Below are 22,096 nucleotides of genomic sequence, written 5' to 3'. Positions count from 1 at the left end.
CTGGAGAGATTCCATGCCGCTCTTGCAGAGGATCCAAGTTCAATTCTCAGGACCCACACTGGGTAACTCATAACTGCCTTAATATCACCTCCAGGGAATTTGATGCCCTCTTCTGTACTCTGTGGATACTAGCACTTATGTGCACATACAAGAATGCTCGCCGGGCAGTGGTGGCGCACGCCTTTAATTCCAGCACTCGGGAGGCAGAGGCAGGTGCCCATTAAGTTGTGTGCTTATAATGTACTTCAAAGTTTATAATTGTCATAGTGAAAGAAGGAGAACTCATTTCAACATGAGGGGGGCTGGTTAAATAGGTGCACATGTTGTGTAAAATACTATGTAATTTTTTTTGGTACGGGTGATGGTAGAGATCAAACCCAGGCTTCTGCATTCTATGCTAAGTGTTTTATCACCATAGTATACCCCCAACTTGATGTAATTATTTTAAAGTGATGCTAATGTGTTTTTCTTGGAGTATAATAAAATAGATACATTGGCTCCTTTTAGTTATATATATTTTCAAGTAGAAAATACAGAATAAGAAACTCAAATACCAACAGTTGTTAACTTTTGGTGATTGGCAGTCATATTTTTAAAAATGTTTTGTCCCCAGTTATTGTTTAATGTTATACATAGAAAAATAAAAGTCGAGACTATCATTATTAAGTAATTACTTCTAGAAATCAGAGAATTACTTGTTTGAAGGAAGAATAAGAACATAATGATGAGTTGTTATGGTTAGAAAAGTAGTGGTTACAAAAGATACTGTAATTATTACCAATAGGTACTAAGTGACTCTGAGTGGTCTGGGAGCTTAATAATTGAGAAGTAGTCTTAATCTCAATATGGGATGGGGAGGGGGATTTTTCAAGCACTTCTCTTCATAGTACATTTATTTGAATAATGAATATCTGTGGTGATAATAGTTTTACCATAGGGATAGTTTTTTTTAAAGCTTAATTCAACTGAAATGATGCTGTTTACTAAACGAGTTTAATTCAGTGGTAGTAGATTTAGGGTTTTGTACAAGTTAAGCATGCCACTGTACTTAAGCCTGTGGTTTCTTTCTTTCTTTCGTTCTTTTTTCCCCCTCTCTTTTGCAAATGTAAACACTTTAAATAAAATAATGGCTCTTTACCTGTTGTATATACTGTTTTCTGAGTTGAGTATTGTGACACATGCCTTTTAATCCCAGCGTTTAGGAGGCCTAAATAGGATCAATTTGATGCCAGCCTGGCCTATACAGCATAGTAAGGCTCTATCTCAGGAAGCAAACAAAATTCCCCAAAGTAGTAATAAATCCACTTTCTGTTTTTGTGTATATAAAAGACATTTATTACTAAGCTATAGATTACAAGAGTTCAGTGGAGTGAGGAGATAAGTATTCACTTTTGGATGTCTGCCAGAGAAGTCTGTCTCTGGGACTTGGATTCTGAGTTCCTCATCTAGGCTCTTTAAACAGAAAACCTTTGACTACAGGTAGAATGAGCTACCTGTGGATTTGCCATTCCCCATAAATAGGTCTTTATACTTCTGGACCTGTTTAGGATTCAGTTTGGAGACGTTGAGAATCTGCTGAGCAGCCTGAAAGCTAAGGCCCAGGAGGTAGCTGCAGACTGAATAAGTGGTTGCCTGGATGGCTGCATACTACTGCCTAGGGCCTAAGAAAAGGCTCTACCCACCACCTCTGCCCATCACAATGATCTGTGTTAGAGACTCTTCAGCAGCTGGTTAATTAGCCCCACTGGACCCTTGGCTTAGTATTTTTCTAAAAAATAAAGTCTGTGATGGAGACATTAATGTCTACTGATATGAAGTATATCTATGTATATACACAGACAGACATAAACATACATATACACACATACATATATATCTCCAGTATATAATTGTTGATTTTGAGTAGCATATATAATATACCTTTTTAATCTTAAAGTATTTGACACAGTAAAATTCTATTTTATTTTGAAGCCCAGGCCTTTTTAATTTTTTTAATCTTAAAGCACATTTGAGGTCATTTGATTTTCTTTTTTAACAATTTTTTTTAAAATTAGTTACTTATTATGTATACAAAAGAGGGCACCAGATCTCATTCCAGATGGTTGTGAGCCACCATGTGGTTGCTGGGAATTGAACTCAGGACCTCTGGAAGAGCAGTCGGTACTCTTAACCTCTGAGCCATCTCTCCAGCTTTTTTTTTTTGTTTGTTTTGTTGTTTTTCAAGACAGGGTTTCTCTGTGTAGCTTTGCGCCTTTCCTGGATCTTTGCTCTGTACCAGGCTGGCCTCGAACTCACTAAGGTCCACCTGGCTCTGCCTCCCGAGTGCTGGGATTAAAGGCGTGTACCACCACCGCCAGGCTGGTCATTTGATTTTTAAAGCAGGTAGAGAGTACTGAGTTATTGAACAAACATTAAAGAAATTACCTGTAGTAAATCTTTTAACTTTTTTCCTGTCTTATGTAAAATATTTTCATGTGTAAATTTATTTCTGAAAAAAACTGAACACTATAATCAGATGAAATAACGTATATAAAACTTCCCTCCTTAAATTCCAGAGGAAACCAAAGACTCAGAGGCTCCTGCACCACCTCAGAATAGCCAGCTAACGTGGAAACAAGGCAGACAGCTGTTGAGACAGTGAGTAATGGTTTCAACTTTAAATCAAGTCAATTTGTAAGTGTAAAACTTGCTTTCATTTACTGTAAGGTTTTCATAGTGCTGCTTTTAAAAACTCCATTTGTAAGGCTGGGTGTGGTGGCACACGCATTTAACCCCAGCACTGGGAAGGCCGAGGCAGGCCTGGTCTATAGCCAGGGCTACACAGAGAAACCCTGTGTCAAAAACAAAAAGCAAAGTGTGTGTGATCTCCACAGCTGCTTGTGGAGATCAGAGGACAGCTTTCAGCAGTTGGCTCTCTCCTTTCATCTTTGGGTCACAGGGATGGAACTCAGGTCATCAGGCTTGGCTGTAGGTAAATTTACCCACTCAGCTGTTATTAAAGAAAGCTATTTTCTTCTAGCTTCAGGATAACCCCCCTTCCCTCTCCCTCCCTCTCTCTCCCTCCTTCCTCCCCTTTCCCTCTTTCCCTCCCCCCCCCCTTGCTCACTATGTATATATAACATATAGATAAATAGATAATTTACTATGTGTTTGTCTGGTGCCTTTAGAGGCCAGAAGAAGGCACTGGATTCCACCTTGTGAATGCTTAGGAACTGAACCAAGGACCTCTGTAAGAGCAGCAAGTGCTTTTAACCACTGAGATGTTTCTCTCGACCTTAGTGAAACTTTTGAGGACCCCCCCCTCCTCTTTTTTTTTCCTTTGGTTTTTCGAGACAGGGTTTCTTTGTGTAGCTTTGTGCCTTTCCTGGAACTCACTTGGTAGCCCAGGCTAGCCTCGAACTCCCAGAGATCCACCTGCCTCTGCCTCCCGAGTGCTGGGATTAAAGGCGTGCGCCACCACTGCCCGGCTGAGGACCCCTTTTGATGCTTGTTTATTGATGTACTAGAGAAAACTCTATGGCAAGTCCTGTTTATTGTCTTTTTCTCTAGTAGTTTGTTTTCTTATAGTTGGAAAATTTGCTATTTATATTCTTCTGATAGCCCTGGAGGTATAGTTGGATCCTTTATCTTGTTATTTGTTATTAGTCATAACTACTGTACTTCTGTCTGAGCAGAACTGCAATCATGTTTGTTTGTTTGTTTGGTTTTTTGAGACAGGATTTCTCTGTGTCGCCCTGGCTGTCCTGGAACTCACTCTGTAGACCAGGTTAGCTTCAAACTTAGAGATCCACCTGCCTCTGCTTCCAGAGTGCTGGAACTAAGGACTTGCGCCATCACTGCCCACATGTATTCTTTCCTTCCCTCCAGTTTCTGGGTTATTTGCCACTTGATAGTACCAGGCTTTTTCTTTCGGGTCACCAACCAGTTCCCAAATCATGACACAGAGACTTTTTATTAGTTTTGAGTGCTTGGCCTAGCTCAGGCTTGTTTCTGGCTGACTCTTTTTAACTTAAATGAACCTGTTTCTCTTTATCTCCCTTTTGCCTTGGGGCTTACTACCTTTCTTCTGTCTGTCTGTCTGTCTTTCACTGCTTCTCTGTGTCTTACTTGGCTGGCATGTGCCTGGCTTCTTGTCCCAAAGCATGTCCTTGTTCTCTCCTCCTCTTGTTTTTCCTTCTCTCCCTGATACCCCCAGCCTAGATTTCTCCTCATGTATTCTCTCTGCCTGCTAGCCCTGTCTGTCCTTTCTCTGCCTAGCTCTTTATTACACCAATCAGGTGCCTTAGGCAGGCAAAGCAAGACAGTTTTTCATAATTAAACAAATGAGACATAAACAAAAGTAACACACCTTACACAGTTAAAGTAATAGTCTGCAGCATGAACAAATGTAACATGTCTTTGCCTAGTTCAAATAATAGTCTATATCATTTGATCATACTTTAATGTCTTAAGCCCTTGGCCATTTCATTTTCCTCCTTGTCTCCTCTACGTGTGGCTGCTGTTTTTGTGTCCTTAGCTCAACCTGAAACCCATGATGCATCATCTTTCTTAGTATCTTTTTTTATCACTTGCTGCCCACTGGTCAGTCTTACCAGAGTATGGATAAACCATTGCCTTAGTTCAATCTTACTTTTTGATCTCAAATTCTAATTAACTCATGTAGAAAAACAGCAGAATCAGTGGACAGCATTAACTGTTAGCTTACATCCACCTTGTACCGAGAACCTCTCTTTATACCCCATTCTCTATGGCCATTCCATTTGCCACAGTCCAGCCTCAGCTCGGGTTCAGGTCCTAAGGTGGGCAGGGGCGTCATGTGCATTGTACGACCACTACACAAGTGGCCAGCTGGCCCGGAATAGCTCCAGCCTTCACTGTATACATCAAAAACAAGCATGTTTTCCCACACTAACAAACAAGTTTTCCATCCTCCAGTGTTAAGCTCCGGCAAAAACAAATATGTCAAATATGTTTTCTCCCAACTTTTACATCAAAACATCTTTAAACCAAAACACTTATCATTTTGTTAGCTTGGCCAAATATTAAGCCAGGTAAATCTTGTTTTTACAAAACTAAAAGGTGATTGACATAGGCACACATTTTTAAGAACAATAATTTCATTCAAAACATACTTGCAGAAATAGGGTGATATGCTTCCAATCCTATCAGCACTGAATTAGAACAGCTCACTGGGACTGAAGATAGCAGGCATCCCCAGACAAGAAACCTGAGAAACATCAGCTCCCAAAGGATTTTAGGGGAAGATATTCAAGAAAAAAAGTAGGGTTTCTAGGAATGATCATATCTGTCCCATGCATGATTGACAAAATAATACTAAAACTGCCAAGAGACTCACTCGTCAGTCATTACAAGAGAAGAGAGTGTTGTTTCTACCTTTTACTTTTCTTTCTGTTTAAGCTTCTTATCTGTTACCTAGTTCCCAGATTCTTGTGAACGACTAAAACCTGAACTAAGAACAGTTTTGATGGGAAAGGGCACTAGAATAACTAGGAGAGTGGAAGGAAACGCTCCATGATAGGTGTCAAGTCAGGGAGCTTTGGAGAACTTGCAGAGACCGTCCCAGGACACAGTCTTATTCTCCATCTGGTTGTCTACTTCTCTGAAGTAGTTTTATTCTCTTCTTCTGAAGAAAATGTTTCCCCATGTGACAGCCCCCACCTCCATTTCTGAGAAGGGTTTGAAATGGCCTAACTTAGTCGAGCAGGGACTCAGTCATTCCTACCAGGTTGTGGAAGACTGGCAGGTAATTTAGGCCCAAGTGTAGAGACTGGGTAAGGGAAGGAATTGTCTCCGCCACACTAGATGGCATTGTTAGAGTACAGAGTGGGCATGGCTGCAGGGAGGTCTGTGTTTCTCTCAGGTGCTCTCTCATCACCCGCATTCATGTTGTCTCTGCTTGGCTCCCCCTATTTTTAGAGCCAGACTCTTGAAACAAGCTAGTTGTGTGGTACCCAAGACTTGTCTTGTGCTCCTGGTCCCGGCACTTTTTCTGGATACTTTACCTCTGTAGTCTTCACTCTTGTTCCTTGCTTTGCCTCTCGAATGCTGGGATTTCAGGAGTAAATCACCATACTTGCCTCAATCTTTTTGTTTAATTGCCCTAATCTTTTTGTTTAATTGCATTTATTTGTGCATCAGAAAGGTGGCATTGCTTATTTTGCTCACTTCTATTCTCTTGTTTTGTTTGCTTGCTTGTTCGCTTTATTGCTATTCTAATCATTCTTCCTGTTATTCGCTTTCACCTATTTTGGTTGTTTACTAGGAATATTTAAACATAAATTTTGAAAAAAATGTGTACGTATTTGTGCCTGATTGTTTGTGTGTACAACATGTGCATACAGTGCTGTTAACGCCCAAAGAGGGTGTCAGATCCCCTGGAACTGGAGGTCTAGGTTGATTGTGAGGCGTTTGATCCAGGGGTAGGAAGCTGAACCCAGGTCCTCTGCAGGAGTAGCAAGTGCACTTAGCCACAAGCTATCCCTCCAGCCTCAAGACCTCTTTCTCATCCTTCATTAACTCTTAAATATTTTCAGGTGGAAATTAAATTCACAGCCTATTATCTACATATCACCATCTATCTCCTTTCCAATCTCATTGGATCCTAGGTTAAGTACTTGGCTTAGATAAGTGGACTTTGAAAACCACAGAACCAGAGAAGTGCTCTGGATTCTGAGATCCTTAAAGGGGATTAGTCCGTTGATGAATCCCTGGCTGAGAACCTAGCATGGTACAGATCTACTATGGTTCAGATCTACTGATTCTCTCCCATACCTTGGATATTTAAAAAACATGTATATGTATGAGTATAAATTCACATATCTATTTAAAAGACATATGTGTGTCTGGATAAAGACATGCCTTTATACATATGTATGTGTGTATTTCAAAATTAGTCTATAGTGGAGCTGTTGAGACAATGAAAGGGATTGTGGAGTTTTCTGGAAAAAATTTTAATGTGATTTGAAGGTGGCAGGTGTTAATAGTGCATTGAGTTTTCTTTAATTATTTATTTATTTTTATTTTGCTTGCATTGGTGTTTTGCTTACATGTATGTCAGTGAGGGTGTCAGATCTTGGAGTTACAGATAGTTGTTAGCTGCCATGTGGGTGCTGGGAATTGAACCCAAGTCCTCTGAAAGAGCAGTCAGTGGCTCTTAACCACTGAGCCATCTCTCCAGCCCTTAGTATGTTGAATTTTAATGTTTAATTTTTCCTTTCATAGGTATCTTCAGGAAGTAGGATATACAGATACAATACTAGATGTACGATCTCAACGGGTAAGGTCATTACTTGGACTGTCTAATTCAGAACCCAATGGATCTGTAGAAGCAAAGAATTTAGAACAGATCCTGAATGGTGGTGAATCTCCTAAACAAAAAGGACAAGAAATCAAAAGGTAAGGTGTATATTTGTAGACAAACATTGTTTACCTTATGGACATCAAAGTCAGTGGTGCAGCAGAGGCTTTTCATTGTGAATCTCATTTTTAGCTAGATTTTAGTTCTTCTTGCTAGACATTAAATGACTGTTTTTTGACTACATGAGTAGTTTTGAAATACTTAAAAATAATTGAAAAAATTAAAGATATATATATTTTTTTGAGCTGAGGATTGAACCCAGGACCTTGCGCTTGCTAGGCAAGCGCTCTACCACTAAGCTAAATCCCCAACCCTAAAGATACTTTTTTAACATAAGAAATCTATAAAATGAGTCTTTTGGGTCTTGGAACCCTGACTAGGGGTGGTTAGGGACATTAGACACATACACACAGAAAAGCTGGGGTGGCTGCCTGGGCTCTCTGATGGAGAAGTACAGCATCCAGGGAGCTTAGCATGCTTATTATATACAACTGAACAAGGAAGGGGGGAGGGTTAGGGTATGCGGCCAAATCAAGGAGGCACATTTGGCTCCTCTGGGTAGGAGCAGTCTCTTTGGGCCACAAGTATCTGGGGTAGGGATTAGAAAGCTACTGTGTGCATTTCTACACACACTATCAACATTTGCAGTTGGATCTGAGGAAGGCTTTGCCATCCCTCTGAGCCTCAGCTTGGAAAGGGTTTGCTACTCCCTGGGCTGAGACTTTGGTCTTTGACATTGCTCTTGTCTTTATTATTCTGGTTTTTTTTTTTTTTTTGTTGTTGTTGTTGTTTGTTTGTTTTTTTGAGACAAAGTTCTCTAGGTAGCCCTGGCTGGCTTATAATTTAGATCTTCCTGCCTCTGCCTCCCAAGCACTGGGATCAAAGGCGTATACCACCACACCAAGCTTGCCCCTTCATGTCAACAACACACATTAACTCAGGGCCTCCTCTGCTCCCCACAGATTGGTATCTCTTATGGAATATATGTTTCATATTTTAAATACGGGCAGATTTAATAAATTTAGCTTTTGTGTTTTACTGTTTAGTCTTCAAACATTTAGGCTAAATTATAAGAGGTTATAAAAATTTGCTAAGTTGCTTGTTCTGGTATTTTTGAGAAATGTTTGATTGTCTAAACTTACTAGATTGTTTTTCTTTTTAAAGACTTAATTTATTTTAATTATGTGTGTGTGTGTGTGTGTGTGTGTGTGTGTTAGGAGATGACGTACATGTAAATGTGGGTGTATACAGATGCCCAAAGAAGGCATTATATCTTCTAGAGCTGGAGTTTCCGACTGCTATGAGCCACCCAATGTGGGTGTTGGGATCCAAACTCGGGTCCCCTGAAAGATCTCTTACTTGTACTTTTACCTGTAGAACCATTTCCAGGCCCCAGATTTTATTTTCTTGTAGCATTTACCTAAGATGTTTTAGACAGACTGCTGTGGATGAACTCATTAAATACAGAACAATGCTTATTTGAATTGTAGAGCCTAAATAATCTTTAAAAAATATTCCACAATGAACATTTTAGGCAATATCTTATAGTTAGGTTGTCTTGAACCAGGAGTGATGGTCCAAGCATGCTGGCAGGAGGACCAGGAGTTCAGTTCTTTTCAGCTACATGAGGAGTTTAGATTCATCTAAACTATGTAAGATCCTGTCTGACGGCAACAAAAAATTAGGTTGTGTTTGAATTGCAACAGTTACCTACAAGTAGTTTTAAACTAGGAATTAGAAGGGTCAGGATGTGTCTCAGCAATTGAACACTTGTCTAGCAAGTGTTTTTTTTGATGTTCTGGGTTCAATTCCTAGTACCACTAATAAGGAAAAATATTAAAATAGGATTCAGGAAGAAATGTTAATGTCAGTCACTGAAATAGTTGGAATCATCTTTTTCTTTTCCTACAGGCCCTCTGGTGATGTTCTTGAGACATTCAATTTCTTAGAAAATGCTGATGACAGCGATGAAGAAGAAAATGACATGATTGAGGGCATTCCAGAAGGGAAAGACAAACTTCGGATCAGTAAGCACAAAGTAGGAGAGTTATATGATTTTCTGTCTAGAGTAATGTGAATAGGAAGGTTTTAGGTGTCCCTTGAAAAGTTTATATGGGCAGCTGTTCCTGCATGTACAGATGCAAGTATTATGATTTCATGTATTGATCACTAACTGGCTGAGAAAAGGTCTGTTTTTAAAGTATTTGTCCGGTGGTTTAAAACTTTTTAAAAAGAAATGGCACCCTTTTCAATCCTGCCACAATTTGGAGTCACATTGCGTTTATCTTAACACTATCTCAACTTGGGTAGGGGACTGATACGTGGATTGTAAATATGTGTCAACATTCTGATTATTTGGTAAGGGCTAATAATTTGGTAAGGATTACTTTTGCTAATACTCTAAGAAATGGACTTAATGTATTTTAGTAGTGAATGAGGAGTTAGCTCTACAGGACCAAAAGTAGAATATGCCCCATTTGTAAGCAGCATCAGAGTAGTGTTGAGCATTTCTCGTGTGTGTGTGTGTGTGTGTGTGTGTGTGTGTGTGTGTGTGTGTGTGTGTATGCGCTAAAAACTGAGGCCTGAGGTTGTATGTTCAAGTATTTGACCAGTGTGCACCAATTCCACAGTGCAACCTCAGCACACATAAACTAGATGTTGTAGTGCAGCACTCGAGAGGTGAGGCTGGCCTCAGCTAGATAGAGACTTTGGGTCATTGCTTCCTGATACCCTGTCTCTCCAAAAAAGATGAAAAAACAAAAAAGTCAATCAATTCAATTGTGGCACTTTGAGATTTTGCAATAATATGGGGAAAAATGCAAATATTTCTCAAACGGTTTCAACCTTTCTCCAGCTTTTCATATGTGTGATGTACTTTGTTGCGTGCATAGAGTTTTATTTTTTGAACTTACTGTGTGTGACAGAGTGTGTGTTTGCCACAGCACAAGAAAGTGAGGGCAGTTCTGTGGAGTCAGTTTCTTCTTCTTCCACTTTTGTGTAGTTTATGAGGGTAAAACTCAGGCCTTTAGGCAGGCATTTTTTCCCTGCTGAGCCATCTCAGAAACCTGAGATGTTGTTTGTTCTGGTAGGTAGGTTGTTTTTATTATTTGTTGCACAACCAATATAAGTTTAATGGTTCTTATGCTCTGCTGCCAATGAATGATAGAACTAGCACAGTTCTTGGTGTGTTCAGCCAATTCAAGATGCAGGTGAGTAGGTGATTTTTTTTTTTTAAAGCAGGAATCACCTGTGAATTTATTATAATTAAAGAACCCCCCCCTCCCACACACACACACACACACACACACACACACACACACACACAGGGTTTCCCTGTGTAGCTTTGGCACCTTTCCTGGATTCACTCTGTAGCCCAGGCTGGCCTCGTACTCAAAGAGATCCGCCTGCCACTGCCTCCCAAGTGTGTGCGCCACCACCCGGCAAGAAAACTCTTAAGGAGTAAAACATTGGCCTTTTCTAGCACCCCATCGGGTCACATCTTACAAGTGATCATCATACACCAGTGCTGAACTGTTCATCTAGGGCATAGTTTGAGATTTGTGAATCATGTGGGAAAAGTACAGTTGTGGATATGAATAATTTCTAAGTAGATCTGTAAATACTGTTCAGTGAAGCTGTTGAAGGTCCTCTTTAAAATATCGGGTGAAAAGTACTCATTCTTGGCTATCTCCTCTTTGCAGATAGGTAATGAAGGTTTAGCTGCGGACTTAACGGATGACCCTGATACTGAGGAAGCACTGAAAGAGTTCGACTTTCTAGTGACTGCAGAAGATGGCGAAGGGGCTGGTGAAGCACGGAGTTCAGGGGATGGTACAGAATGGGGTAAGGGGCCAGAGACAGCTGGGGTGGGGGGATCAGCCTTCATTGTGTGCGGGATCTGTGTGTCTGCGTGCGTGGGACAGGGAACTGGAGAGCAAGAGATGCTGCTGGGAGTTTATTAGATTTTGGGACTTCAGAAGTTGATCTTGACTTGGAAGTGTTTTGTTGAGTTATAAATTTATTTTTTCCCTCTAACAGATGTTTTTTTAAAACAAGGAATATTTATTTTTATTTATACCCACCATTTAATTTTAGGTAATCAAGGCTTTACGAGAACTTAATCTCCTCGTATGCCCATATGATGTTACCTGTCTTAATGCTAGGTAGGACTAAATTAGTAATTCTGACTTACAGCCCTAATAATGAGCAAGATTTAGTGAGGGTATTACACTTATTGCATATAATATTCTATGTACAAATGTGAGGGCCTAAACTTTGTAAGTGATATATAAAGCTAATAGTAGGCAATGTATAATCAAAAGAAAGAAAAGTTCTATCAGTAGTTAAAGCCCTATTCATATACATGTAAAAATATTTCAAGGTAATAGATTAAAATGTGTTTTTCCCATTAATGTTTGTTGAATCATTGTTTAATGTTATCTGGCAGGTGACAGAACTCAGTGTGTTTTTAGAGCTTTCTCTGGAGGTTAGTTTAATACACCTAAGAAGATTTATCATTAGTTTTTTTGTTTTTAAATCAGTCTGGTGACTGGTCTTGGACTGGGCAGAGGTTGCACATGCCTTTAATCCTAGCACCCAGGAGGCAGAAGCAGGCAAGTCGAAGAATTCAAGGCCAGCCTGTGAGTTCCAGAACAGCCAGGGCTACACAGAGAAACCCTGTCATTACCAACAAAAAAAGAAAGAAAGAAAAAAAAGAAAGAAAGAAAAAGAAAAACACATGATTTTTTGTTTTTGTTTTTAAATGTTGGGGCTGGGGGATAGCTCAGTGGTTAAGAGCATTTACCTTTCTGAGGAACAGTTTGGTTCCTAGCACTTAGGTTGGTGACACCCGCCTGTAACTCCCATCTCTAGGGATAGTCTCATTTGTAGCTCAGAGCATCATTTAAATTTACTTCAAAGTGGATATAGAAGGGGCATGTTAATTGAAAATATAAACTCCATAGTTGCTGTCTGGACTTTGTCCATATTTGTATTTTCTTGAAATGGCTGTATTTTAGGAGATTGCTTGTTTATAGGAAAAAAAGTAAAAAAAAAAAAAAAAAATCTGTAGCCCATTAAATCTTGGACTATATTTTCCCTGTAACTTTAAAAGTACTGGTTATTTTTTTTTTCTGAAAATTTTAGTGATGTAAAAATAGAAATTACACAAATATTTTATAGTATATTTTAGAGACCATAAATAAATGTCAGATATAAAATTAGAAATCACCAACAATATTATAGACAGTCATGGTTAACATTAAGTACATGAATATTTATACATACAATCTATTTATTTCATTAAGAGTTTGTTGAACATCTGTTTAGCTAAATCTTGGCACACAACCATTTGTTTTCTTTATCTAAAGTTACTAGAATTTTAACATGTTTGACATGACGACATCTCTAATTTGTGTGACATGGGATTATTTCTTTAATAATGTTATATGCAAATGATTAGTCCTTTGTTCAGAGACTTTTGGCTGTAAAGTAGAGTTTTAAAGAGGACTTGATGATTTGTGAGTGACAAGTTCCTTATCACTACCTGACCTTTATTTCCTTTTTAAATAGAAATAACCAAAGGAGACAGAAATTTTGAGCATGTTAAATTCTTGGTGATCCAAGTAGTTTCTGTATAGAAGCATAAAGGATTTATGCAGTGTTTCTAAAACTCATCTGTTCAATAGCTGTCGTGTTCATTTTTTTCTGAAACTAAGAGAATGCGTGCAAAATACACTGCCTTTATTTTGAATTTATTTACTCAAGTTTTTAATGGTTTTTAAATGGGAAGATTTTTTAGGTTGAAATTAAAGAGTCTTAAACATATTCTTATGTTATGAAACCACTGCTTTTAAAAGTAGCTTTTAGGTCTCGTTCAAACACTGTTATTTAATTAGATAATAGAGTTCAACTTTATGTTCTTCACATAATTACAAGTATTAGCTGGTATATCATTATTTGCCTTTTTCTTATGGAGATCTGTGGCATTTTAAGAATATTCACTTATTTTCTTCAACTCTTTGAAAATATGATCTCTGGACTTCTTAGGATTACAAAATATAATTAATATCTGAATATTGGTATTTACAAACAAGGCATAAAGTGTTATTTTCACAAAGTGAAACTAGTTAAAAATTTATGCCACGGTTAATAGGTTTGTACAATTCTGCTTTGGTAATCAGAATTACCATAATGGAATTTCATAGTTTTGTGATTTCACGTTGTTTGGAGTCAACTTTTTTGTGCATGTTTGTGTTTTCTTTTAGGGAAAAAAAAGGTTCCCATAATTGATTCAACTTCGTTTCTTGGTATTCCCCACCCCTAGATTTTTTAAAACAGGATTAATATGTAGAAGATTATCCTGCCTCTTCCCTTTTGCTCTTATCTTTCTTATAAGCAGTATCAAATCATCTGTTACTTACCAGGCAAGTTCCAGGATGTTCTGTGCACATATGCATCCACCAACTTTTCCTTTGCACTGCCTTAGTTCACTGTTGCTTTCTAGATTTGAGGTTGTCTTGCAAGTAGTACTTGTCTTGTTGTTGTCTCTGCTTCCTCACTCCACTCTGTACTGTACTTACAGCAGTCCACAGCTTCATTCTTGCTCCACAGGACTTGTAGAAAATTGGTCATTTTAATTAGCTTTCTCCTTTGTGCCACTTAAGTCTTAAAGTTTTGTTTTGTTTCTTTAACCTGTGGTTGTAAAACATGTTTCTTTTAAGATGTGTTAATTTGTCTTAATGTAAGTAATTGCCAACAAGAATCATTAGTTTTATTAAGATGACTGTATGAGCTGGTCTTGAGGAACAAACCCATAACCACAGCAAGTCTGAGACAGGAGGATCATGAATCTGGGCTAGCTGATGCTGTGGTGCATGACCCTGTCCTCAAACAAAAGTGAGGAGTTCCAATGACTCAGGTCATATTTGTCTATTCACATTATTCAGTAAATGGACAGGAATCCTGATACAGCATAGTTTTCATGAAACTTCTTGACTAGTTTATTAAAAACTAGTTTTCTTTTAAATAAATACTAAAACTGTGCTCCAATTGCAGATCTGACAATTCATTAAATATTAGTCTTAAGTAAGTTAGTTTCAAGTACCAGAATTTAGCAAATTAACATCTTTTCACATACCAACTACTTATGATGAAGAGCAAAGGTGTAACGATTGTAGAAAAGAATTAAGGTAGAGGAACTTGAATTTCTTCTCTGCTGTTCAAACATGGGACCTTGTTACGCTTGCTTTACACATCAGTAGAGGGGTAGGAAGGCCTTTTCATGATTGAGTGAGGCCTAGGGAGCTTTTGAGACTTCAAAAACAGCAATTTAAAACTAAAATCTTATTATTCAGTGTAATTTATTTAAAAACTAATTGTTTGGGTATAATTTTTACTTAGGACTCTAAAACCATCTGTAACTGTTAAATAATAATAAGGTTGCCTTAAAACTAAATGAAAACCTTCAAATAGTAAAATAATCTAAGAAAATTGCTTTTATACTATCTTTTTTAAGGCTTTTCTAGTCTACTATGAGTAGGGGTGTCGCCCCCCCCCCCCCCCCCCCCCCGCATAAGTATTTACTTAAACATTGCTGAAAACACACATACAAAAGAGGGTACCAAGTATAAAGCAATGTGTGTTTTAACTTCTTTGTGCTTGTTACTGTTTTACCGTGAAAAAAAAAAAAAATCAGCTCAAATCAAGACTTCAGTGGAATTTGAATTTTCTTGTTTGTTTTATTTTTATTCTATTATTTTGCTAATCTTTAGTTGTAGTCCAGTGGAAAAAAGGTAATGAAATGTTGAACTCTTGGGAGGGGATGGAGACAGAAGTGGTGGTCTTTGAATGCTTTGTGTGAATTACTTGAGACATTGTATTTGGGAACTATATGTATTATATATTGGAGTAGAATGCCTTTCTATCATAGTACAGTTATCCTGTGCATGCAGAACTAGTGTGACAGGGATGATGCATGACTAATTTCATCAATGAAATGGCACTGACATTTATAGCTTGCACTTTATTACGAATTCGCATGCAATTCATTTGTTTGCTTATGATGCTGGCTGAATACTTTTATTAACATTTTTGTAAAGATGCAGTGATCTATTTTTTATTATTAGATTTCTTATGTTAGTCCAATGATGAAAGAATATTCTTCAAATTTTTGATACATAAAAATGAAGTATTGTTTACCTGTGGATGATATTAGATGTTTAGAAATTTAAGGACAGTTAGTTGAGTTGTGAGTTACAAACTGAAACTGCACCTTTCAAGTGTTTTGAGTGTATGCTATTACAGTGTCTTTATTATGATGATATGAAGCGTTAACAGTTTACTGCCAACAGCTTGCATTGCCAACTGCTGATTGTTTTCTTTTACTAATATGCTGCATGTAGATAAAGATGACCTCTCCCCAACTGCTGAGGTTTGGGATGTAGACCAGGTACTAATAAGTAAACTGAAGGAACAGTACAAGAAGGAACGAAAGGGGAAGAAAGGGGTGAAGAGTAAGTGCAGATTATGACTATTACCGTTTTTGTATGCTGATATTAAGAAAAAGGTTTTTTGATTCATTCAATTGTTTGTGTCATAAAGGGAGCAACTAACTTTAAACTTTGTCTGTTGTGTAATTGAAATTTAGGATGTTATTGGTCAAATAGAAAATTACTTTAAATATATAAGATAAAGGTGAAAAGATTTTCAAAAATTTAAAGATTTATCAAATTAAAAGGAATATTGGCTTTGGAATTCAAAATAATTGAAATTTGCTCAAAAGGGAAGTAACAAATTCTATTTCTACACACAGATATTTAAAGCTGTTTCTAGCCCATAACCAGCATTTATTTGTTTGGGAATCCTTAAGCATGGTGGGTAGGAAAGCCCTTTCCCTGGCTTTTGCTTTTTGGTCATAATTTAATGACAATTAGTGGCCACAATTTTTTTTTCTGCTCAACATTTTCTTGACTGTACTGCTCAGCAAAGGCCAGTGGTTCAAGAAGTGGTGATTAAAAAGCGTTCTTTGGTCCGTAGCTGGCTGTCTTTGGGTGCCTGCATGTGTGTTCTTCACTGTCAACGTGTAAGTGCAACTGTGGAACCTCCCAGAGAAGCACCTTTCTGTTTGGTTAGTCACACTTCACAGCCTCCAGGGAGAATCCTTATACTTATGATATACTAAAAGGAGAGACTTGAACTTTATTTGGAAAGGTTTCATTTTGAAGTGGCTATTGACTTTTAGTCTCACTTTTTCTTTTAAGTGTATGAAGAGTACCTGCTGCTCTTTTAGAGGACCTGGGTTGGGTTGCTACAGGCATAAGGTAGCTCACAACCAGCTGTAGTTTGAATAGTATGAACTATTTATATTTAAAAACTTTAAGTGAGGCTGTGTTAGGTTTTACCATCATTTACTTACAATGTGTGCATGTGGAGTATGAAAGTACTCAACATGGTTGACTTTAGTTTACATGCCTTTACTCCCAGCACTGGGAGGCAGAGGCCAGCCTGGTCTACAGAGAGCTAGTTGCAGGACAACTAGCAAGAGCTACCTTGCCTCAAAAAACCCAATAAAGAAATAAAATAGCTTATTTTTAAAAACTCGAGGTTATTTTACATATGCTATACACTGACCTAATCTACTAAAAGTTTTAATGTTGCTTCTAATGTAATAAAGAAGTATCCATTCTATTTTTTCTTTATAGACTATAGATAGACCTAAATCTTTTTGAGAGTTAGAAATATTTGTGGCCCCTCAAGATCATTTTTTTAAAAAATTGGTATACTTATTTTCTAATCTATCTTCCTCCCACCCCCCAGAGTCTCACTATGTATCTGGCTGCCCTGAAACTCAGTATGTAGACCAGGCTGGCCTCAGAGTCACAGAGATCTTCTTGCCTCTGCTTCTTGAGTGTATGTGCCTGTAATTCTAGCATTTAGAAGCCCGAGACAAGAGTGTTTTAAATTTAAGAGTGTTTTAGCTATAATAGGGGCTTGTAGGCCAGCCTAGCTAGCTACATAGTGAGACTTTTTTGTTTTATTTCACATTTATGATTATAAAGACAAAGTGAAATCTAACTCTTACTGCTTGTCAGAAATTAACTGCATTTAATATCTGCACATAATATTTTCCTAAAACCTTGAAATAATTTTATGTATAAGTCTTTTGTATTTTCCAACAAGAATATCTGTTATATGTGTTATTGGTGAAATTATTAAGGCCACTCCACGTAGTTAAAAGGGAGGTTTATTTTGTGGGGTAACTTACAAATGAAGGGGTAGGTTGCAGGGTCTGGCAAAGGTATAGCGCAGTCCAGCGGTGTTCTGGAGCACTCTGCTCGGTCTACCTCCAGCGTCCAGGGTCCCTCAACCAAGAGAGAGACCTCCCCTCGATCCTTTGTCTTCCGCTCCCTCCTCTGCCCCGCCTTGTGGGCGTGACCATTACCGAAGCCTCAATGGGGTTTGGAACTTCCAGGCCAATGCTGGGATGGCTATCCACTACAATGTGTTTTATTAGTTTTTTTGTTATTTGCTAATATTTAGATATTCTATATTTAGACATAAAGTTGGGATTTTGCAGAAGGTATTTTAACATAGGCTTAGTTTAAGCATGAGGGTTAAGAGAAAGGGAGGTAGCTAGAAATAAAGCAGGATATACCCAAGACCGTGGTTGTAGGCTTTCCTTACGTGAGTTCTGTTTTGAGGCAGCCATTGGATTTGTATTCCTTCTGCCTCTGTTCTTCAGCCTAGTGCTAAGATTGGAGATGTGCACTACCACACCCACCCACTGTGAAACCTCCAGAGGAGGTCAACTTGTTTTTTTTTTTGTTTTTTTTTTTGTTTTTTTTTTTTTTGTTTTTTTTTTTTTTTTTTTTTTTTTTTTTTAACCATGCTGGGTATTGAACCTTGGGTTTTATACATAGAAATGCTTTACTGCTGAACTACATCCTTCGCCTTAAAGTTTCTTAGTTTCTAAAATCTAAAATTTTTGTGCTTGAATAATATTTAATTTTTGTACATTTAATTGGTCTCTGTTAGTTAAACTTTACAGTTGTTTTTTATTTTTATTTTTTAAGCTGAGGATCGAACCCAGGGCCTTGCGCTTGCTAGGCAAGCATTCTACCACTGAGCTAAATTAAATCCCCAACTCTAAATATTTTCATAAACATCAGCTTTTAAGATTATCTGTCTAAGGATCATTGGAATTAGGTTTCCAACAGATGGTGGCTTAGGAAAGGATTAGAAAGTATTTTTCACATTTCCTTCATGTTATTAATTATAGATTAAAAACTGAATTCAGAGTTCAGTATGAAAATGTTAACTGATTATTTCATGTAGATGAAACTTAAGGAAAAATGGTAATATCCTAGCTAGAAGATGTTTCAAGACCCCCAGTAGATACCTAGTACTTTGGAACACCAAACCCTGAATATTATTGGTATGTTTTAAATACACACACCTATGTAGACACTTGCTGATCAGCTTTCCATTGTGGTGATAAAATACATGAGATACACAGTTGGAGAAAAGAACTAGGGATAATAGTGAATGGTGTATACCTGAGAGTGGAGGAGCGTTTGTTTTAAAGATCTCCATTTCAGCCTGGCAGTGGTGATTCATGCCTTTAATCCCAGCACCCAGAAAAACAGAGGCAGATGGATCTCTAAGTTCCAGAGTGGCCAGCACTATACAGTAAAACCTTGTCTCGGGAAAACAAAACAAATCTCAGGGTTTTTTGTTGTTGTTGTTGTTTTTTAGCTTTCGACATTCTCCATTTTTTGCTACAAGCGTTAGCTCAGTAAAGCTATGGAAATTGATAATGATTAAACACGACATATTTTGTAGCATCTGAAGTGTTTTACACTTGCTTATTTCACATAAAAAATCTGGAAACTTTATTTAGCATATAAAAAACTAAAAATCTTTTAAAGATTTCCTTTGTTATTTGTCTTTGAACATGAAAAGAGTGAAACTTCATTATTATTCTAATATAAGAATAATTCTTATTGTCCTTTTTTTTTTAATGGCTGGAGAGACAGCCATGGGTTCTGGGAACCAAACTCTTATATTTTTAGTTGTGAGCCTAGCCTTTAATGGCTGAGCCATCTCTCCAGCCCTTGTCCTTATTCTTATAGCCAATTGTGTTGAATATTCTTATATACACTTTGTGTTGAATTGAGAACATAAACTGGGCTGAGAATGTAGTTTTGTTGGTAGAGTGCTTGCCCTAGCATGCATGAAGTCTTGAGTTCTGTCTCTGGTACCACATAAAATGTAGTGTGGTGGTTCATGTTGGTAGTCCCAGCCTTGGGGGGTGGCGTTGGGCGGCGGGGGCACAGGACAAGATGGTTAGAAGTTATATAGAGAGTTTGAGGCCAGCCTGGGCTAAATGAGATCCTGCCTCAAATTTGTTTTCTTCCTTCAAAAGATTTATAGCCTTTGGAATTTCACAGATTCACATCTTGAGCTATACATATGGATTTGCAATCTTTTTTTTTTTTTTTTTTTTGAGTTGAGGACCGAACCCAGGGCCTTGCGCTTGCTAGGCAAGCGCTCTACCACTGAGCTAAATCCCCAACCCACCACAATCTTTGTTTTTAACAGAGCAACTTCTTTGAATTTTTCTAGTTCATCTCATGTATACTAATGTTAGAAATAAGTTCAGACTTGCAAAGAAAGAGTACTACCCCTATTGCCAGTGAAATGTCTGGCCAAGCAGGGTTTCTTCTTGATCAGGAAGGTGGTCTCCGAAGAGCAGAGAACACGGAGACAGGAATTGTGTTGGCTTTTAGTCCAGTGCAGGTGGTTACTGTACTTTTTCCCCCATCAGCTGGGGTCCTTTTGAAGGCTTACTTAATTGGCTAATCTTAGGAGAATTATTTGAGGTACAGGAAATGAAGTGGGGAAGGGGTCAGAGCCTTTGTATAAATTAAGATTTTCCTGAGCTGGGGCATTAGAATATCTGCATAAAAGTCTTGCAAGGTGGGGACAATAAAATGATGTTAATTCTTTGTCATAAGTTTGTTTTATTATTTCTTTATTGGTTTTCTGAGACAAGGCTTCTCTGTGTAGCCCTGGCCAAGCTGTCCTCAAATGCACAGAGATTTGCCTACCTCTGCCTCCTGAGTGCTGGGATTAAAACACCATTGTCCAACAAGTTCAAGGTTTTTTGTTGTTGGTTTTGTTTGTTTGTTTGTTTGTTTTTTGTTTTGTTTTGTTTTGTTTTATTTTTTTGGTTTTTCAAGACAGGGTTTCTCTGTGTAGCTTTGTGCCTTTCCTGGATCTCACTCGGTAGACCAGGTCCTGCCTCTGCCTCCCGAGTGCTGGGATTAAAGGTGTGCACCACCACCACCCGGCTAAAGTTCAAGTTTTATATTTGATAAAAAGACTCATGTAATGTTTCCTATGGTAATTTGCCTGCCTTTCTAGTATATAGAATGATTTGACCATTTTCTTTGCTGATGTTACAGGATTGTAATACATTTTCCAATTTGGACATCTATCAATACATTGGAAATGGGCATTATTACAGAAAGGATGATTTGTTTTCTGTTTCTGGCTTCAATTTTACACTTTTAAAATAGACCTGAGATAGGCATGTTGACAGTGCCTAAAATGTCAGCACTTGGCAGATAAAGGCAAGATAATCAGAAATACAAGGCCTGCCTGGGCTGCTTGAGATACTAGCTTTAAAATATAAACAGACCTGTTGTCTGGCTAGCTTTACTTTGGCTCCTTCTTACACTTGACATTTAATGTTGCTGCAGTTTTAAATGGACCACTTAATCCTTTCCTCCTGGTTACTTTCTTCCACCTTTTCTTAGTTTAGTCATTTTGTCTCATGTCAGAAAGATCCTTTCAGTCTGCACTTTTAAAGTCACAGTTTCACTTCGCAGTTCTGGTTATTTTTCTTTGGTACTGTAGTGTCACGGTTATTTAATACAACAGTGCCATGTTGTGAGAAACTCAGTTCTTTTGTTTTTGTTGTTTTGCTTTTATTTAAAGTTAGGTAGCCTGCCAGCACTCATTTCCTTAATGTTCCCCTAGCGGATGGATCAAGTCAGATTATGAAGTTGAGCCTCACTAATGGAAGGAGGGCGAGTCACCATCTACACCAGGGATAAAAGCTGGCTACCAATGTTTCAGTTTAAGTTCTTGGCACACTCCCTCCCCCCCCAAAAAAAAGAAGAAATTTCTCTTGCTGAGATGTGTGTGTGTGTGTGTGTGTGTGTGTGTGTGTGTGTGTGTGTGTTTGCGTTCTTTTTGTGTGACTTGACACTAAGGTTATTTATAACAATGTGAAAGGTTTATTTAATTAAAAATGATTTAATTATAAGTGATAGAAAATAAAACTACCTCCTAACCATTAGTTTTGCTGAAGAAAATATTGATTAGCAAAGGACACATTTGAGAAAGTGAAAATGTTAGTTTTAGACATGGAAAAAGTAATGAGTGAGGAAGATAAAGTTTATGTGTCATGAGTGTGTAAATGGATGTAAATAACAGTAATCAGACTATAGATCATGTTTTCCATTGTGCTACATTCTATTTAGAGGAATGCACATTTGTGTAAACCCTGGAAGTCAGAGTTAAGAGGTAGGTGGATTGTGTTTTATATTTCACAGTAGTGGATTTCCGCTTTGTTAGAACCACCACCCCCCCCCCCACCTTTTTTTTTTTTTTGGTTTTTCGAGACAGTGTTTCTCTGTGTAGCTTTGTGCC

The 22,096-nt window shown here is 37.9% G+C and overlaps 1 protein-coding gene across 4 annotated transcripts in view; it reads left to right on the top strand.

The window, feature by feature from the left end:
* Positions 1-22,096, top strand: part of Strn3 (striatin 3) — an 87,721-nt gene that overhangs the window by 36,061 nt on the left and 29,564 nt on the right. For 2 of the 4 annotated variants that reach the window (XR_004946542.1, XM_036206414.1), the window contains exons 4-8: positions 2,556-2,637; positions 7,243-7,416; positions 9,290-9,416; positions 11,080-11,221; positions 15,781-15,891. Coding sequence is in view for 3 of the 4 variants with exons in the window: in XM_036206414.1 (XP_036062307.1) it covers positions 2,556-2,637; positions 7,243-7,416; positions 9,290-9,416; positions 11,080-11,221; positions 15,781-15,891 (636 nt within the window). In the remaining variant the exon portion in view is untranslated. The remainder of the gene's footprint in view (positions 1-2,555; positions 2,638-7,242; positions 7,417-9,289; positions 9,417-11,079; positions 11,222-15,780; positions 15,892-22,096) is intronic. The other 2 variants (XM_036206416.1, XM_036206415.1) reach the window with 1 other exon arrangement.

The sequence above is a fragment of the Onychomys torridus genome, chromosome 14, assembly GCF_903995425.1.
Source record: "Onychomys torridus chromosome 14, mOncTor1.1, whole genome shotgun sequence".
Classification (NCBI taxonomy): Eukaryota; Metazoa; Chordata; class Mammalia; order Rodentia; family Cricetidae; genus Onychomys; species Onychomys torridus.
This window is presented reverse-complemented; position numbering and strand designations above follow the sequence as displayed.